At 46.6% G+C, this 2,808-nt stretch overlaps 1 protein-coding gene across 1 annotated transcript in view; it reads left to right on the top strand.

The window, feature by feature from the left end:
* The window catches only part of eya3 (EYA transcriptional coactivator and phosphatase 3), a gene marked incomplete in the record, with an annotated part of 18,371 nt that overhangs the window by 11,631 nt on the left and 3,932 nt on the right, over positions 1 to 2,808 (top strand). Inside the window, 5 exon segments of the mRNA XM_014024814.1 lie at positions 796 to 991; positions 1,068 to 1,222; positions 1,313 to 1,396; positions 1,477 to 1,566; positions 1,655 to 1,713. Coding sequence (XP_013880268.1) covers positions 796 to 991; positions 1,068 to 1,222; positions 1,313 to 1,396; positions 1,477 to 1,566; positions 1,655 to 1,713 — 584 coding nt within the window.

Genomic DNA, 2,808 nt, shown 5'->3' with positions numbered 1-2,808 from the left:
GTTTAATATGTTTTATGAAACAAGAACAGTTAGAAATAATAAAAAGGTAAAACCACAGATTTGTTTACTTTACTGTAATCTGTGCTTTAAATCAATCTGACTGTTTATTATAAAACAGATGATTTATTGCTTCTGTTTGTTGGAAAATACTTGAAGACATAAAAAAAATCACAGATCAAATCACAAATTATAGATAAAAAATCACAGTTAGCTTATTTTCCAACATCATTCAGCCCATGTCTGTACGCAGACCTGCCTCTGTCCTGTGGAGGACTTTAACCCTTTCCCTCCTCTGTCTCAGCACCTACAACTTCCTGTCTGACGGCTTCACCGGCGCCAGCAGCGGCGGAGCGGCGGGAGCAGCGGCGGGGGTCCAGGGAGGGGTGGAGTGGATGAGGAAACTGGCCTTTCGTTACCGCCGCCTAAAAGAGATCTACAACAGCTACAAGGGCAACGTGGGAGGTGAGTGTCAGCGAGGCCCCCCACAACACACCTGTTCACAGGTCCACAGGTACCGCTCTCTGATCCTCAGGTCTGCTGAGCCCCATGAAGAGGGAGCTGCTGTCACGGCTCCGCTCAGAGATCGAGAACGTCACCGACATCTGGCTCAGCACGGCGCTCAAGTCCCTGCTGCTCATCCAGTCCAGGTCAGGACCTGAACAGAGCCGGAGGGTCTTCATCTGCTGCTGGAGGAGTAAACTGTGTGTGTGTGTGTGTGTGTGTGTCTGTGTGTGTGTGTGTGTGTGTGTGTGTGTGTGTGGCAGTGCCTTCATGTTTGTGTTGGTCTCCCTGCAGGAGTTCAGCAGCTACAGCTCTCTGAGTCAGGCTCAGTTCTCTCAGTATTACACGCTGCCTCCCAGCTACGTTCCTGCTGGGCTGCCGGGCAGCGACGACCCGGGGGCGGGGCCGGGGGCGGGGCCGGGGGCCGGTGTCGCAGAATACTCAGCGGTGAAGTCAGAGGAGGCCGCCTCAGCTGGACTGCCTCCCAGAGGTGATTCACCTGCTGTGATTTATCCAGAATATTGAACCTGTGTCTGAACCTCCCTCTGTCCTGCGCCTCCTTACAGATGCGTCTCCACCTGAGAACCTCCCCACAGGTGCGTCCCTCCCCTCAGGTGGAGCCAGAGATCAGGACGAGCTGGAGCGCAGGAACTCTGTGGGCAAATCCAAAGGGAAGGCCAAGAAGTCGGACAGCTCCCCGCCTCCTGACAGTGACCTGGAGGTAATCCAGGTTCTCCTCAGGTTCTCCTCAGGTTCTCCTTCGTCTCCTGGTCTTCAGAGATGAAGATCTGTCATGTGTTGCTGTTTTCAGCGTGTTTTCCTCTGGGACCTGGACGAGACCATCATCATCTTCCACTCCCTGCTCACCGGCACCTACGCTCAGAAGTTTGGAAAGGTGGGAGCCGAGGAGCCGACAGGTATGGAGCTGAGACAGGTGCTGGTTTGATTCCTGACACGTGGCTCTGTGGTGTGCAGGAGCCGGCCACTATGCTGAACCTGGGCCTGCAGATGGAGGAGCTGATCTTTGAGCTGGCAGACACACACCTGTTCTTCAACGACCTGGAGGTATGCTGACACTGCTGCAGACATCAGAGAGGGGGAGGAGCTAACCACATCAAAGAGAAACTCCTCTGACAGCTCTGCTTCCTTTCAGGAGTGTGATCAGGTCCACATCGAGGACGTGGCGTCTGACGACAACGGCCAGGACCTCAGGTGTGTCACATGACCTGGAGTAGTAGAGCTGAACCRTTAATCATGTTTGTGATAATCTGGTGATTTGTTAAAACCAGAGCAGACTGGTTTGACTGGTCAGGTGACTGGGAGTGAGCCGAGCAGAGCCGTGTTGCTAACTTAGCGACATTGTTGTGAAATCTAGCAGCTTTTTAGACCCCACTAGCCCTCTTTTTTTCAAAAAGAGACAAATTTGTCGACTTTTCCTGGTGTTTTTGGAGACTTTTAGAAGCTGAGAGGAGACCGCTGCTAAAGAATCACACAAAGCTGCCACTGCTCCTGCCTGTTTCTAAAGCAGGATGTAGTATTTAACGTTTTTCTCTGATGTCTATAAAATAAATCTGTGGACTCAGCTGGGTTTGACTCACAGATCAGTCACCTCCTCCCTGTCCCATGACGTCTAACTCAGGCTTCCTGGAGATCCTTAAAAACTCTTCAAAGTCATTGAATTCATCAATCCAAAAATAAGATCTTAATTAGCCTTAAAATGTCTTAAATCGATCTTTCATAGGTCTTAAATGTTAACACATTGTACGTAAGATGACAAATTCATCTCAAATATTACAATAACTGGTAACGTGTATTTGTGTTTTAAAAGAGTTGACTGGAGGCCTCTTACAGCTTGTTTTGTTTAAAAATAAATATTTGGCTAAAATTGTTGCTAACTGGGTTTTTTCCATTTGTGTTTCTTGTGAAGTTGGTGTTAAATTTTATTTGAAGTGGTATTAATTAGATCTTAAAAGTCTTAAATTTGACCTTGCCTTAAGCTGTAGGAACCCTGTAACAGTCTGCAGGTTAAATTTAAGATTATCACTAATTTAATTAATATAATGTGGATCTAAGCATTAAAGTCATACAATAAATTTATTTCATTAAGTTTAATTGTTTTAAACATATTTCGTGTTTTTCTTCACTTGTTTCTTCTAACATGTCTCCTACAGCTCACATCAGAATTACTGTCAAACATGATGATGTCATCTAACAACTTCAGTTATATTTTACTAGAAAATAAGTTGTTTAAAGCAGATGTTTATTCTTTTATGTTTTCATGATTTCACTGTCTGGAGAGCAGTAAGC

Source organism: Austrofundulus limnaeus, unplaced genomic scaffold, assembly GCF_001266775.1.
Source record: "Austrofundulus limnaeus strain Quisiro unplaced genomic scaffold, Austrofundulus_limnaeus-1.0 Scaffold440, whole genome shotgun sequence".
Taxonomy (NCBI): Eukaryota; Metazoa; Chordata; class Actinopteri; order Cyprinodontiformes; family Rivulidae; genus Austrofundulus; species Austrofundulus limnaeus.
This window is presented reverse-complemented; position numbering and strand designations above follow the sequence as displayed.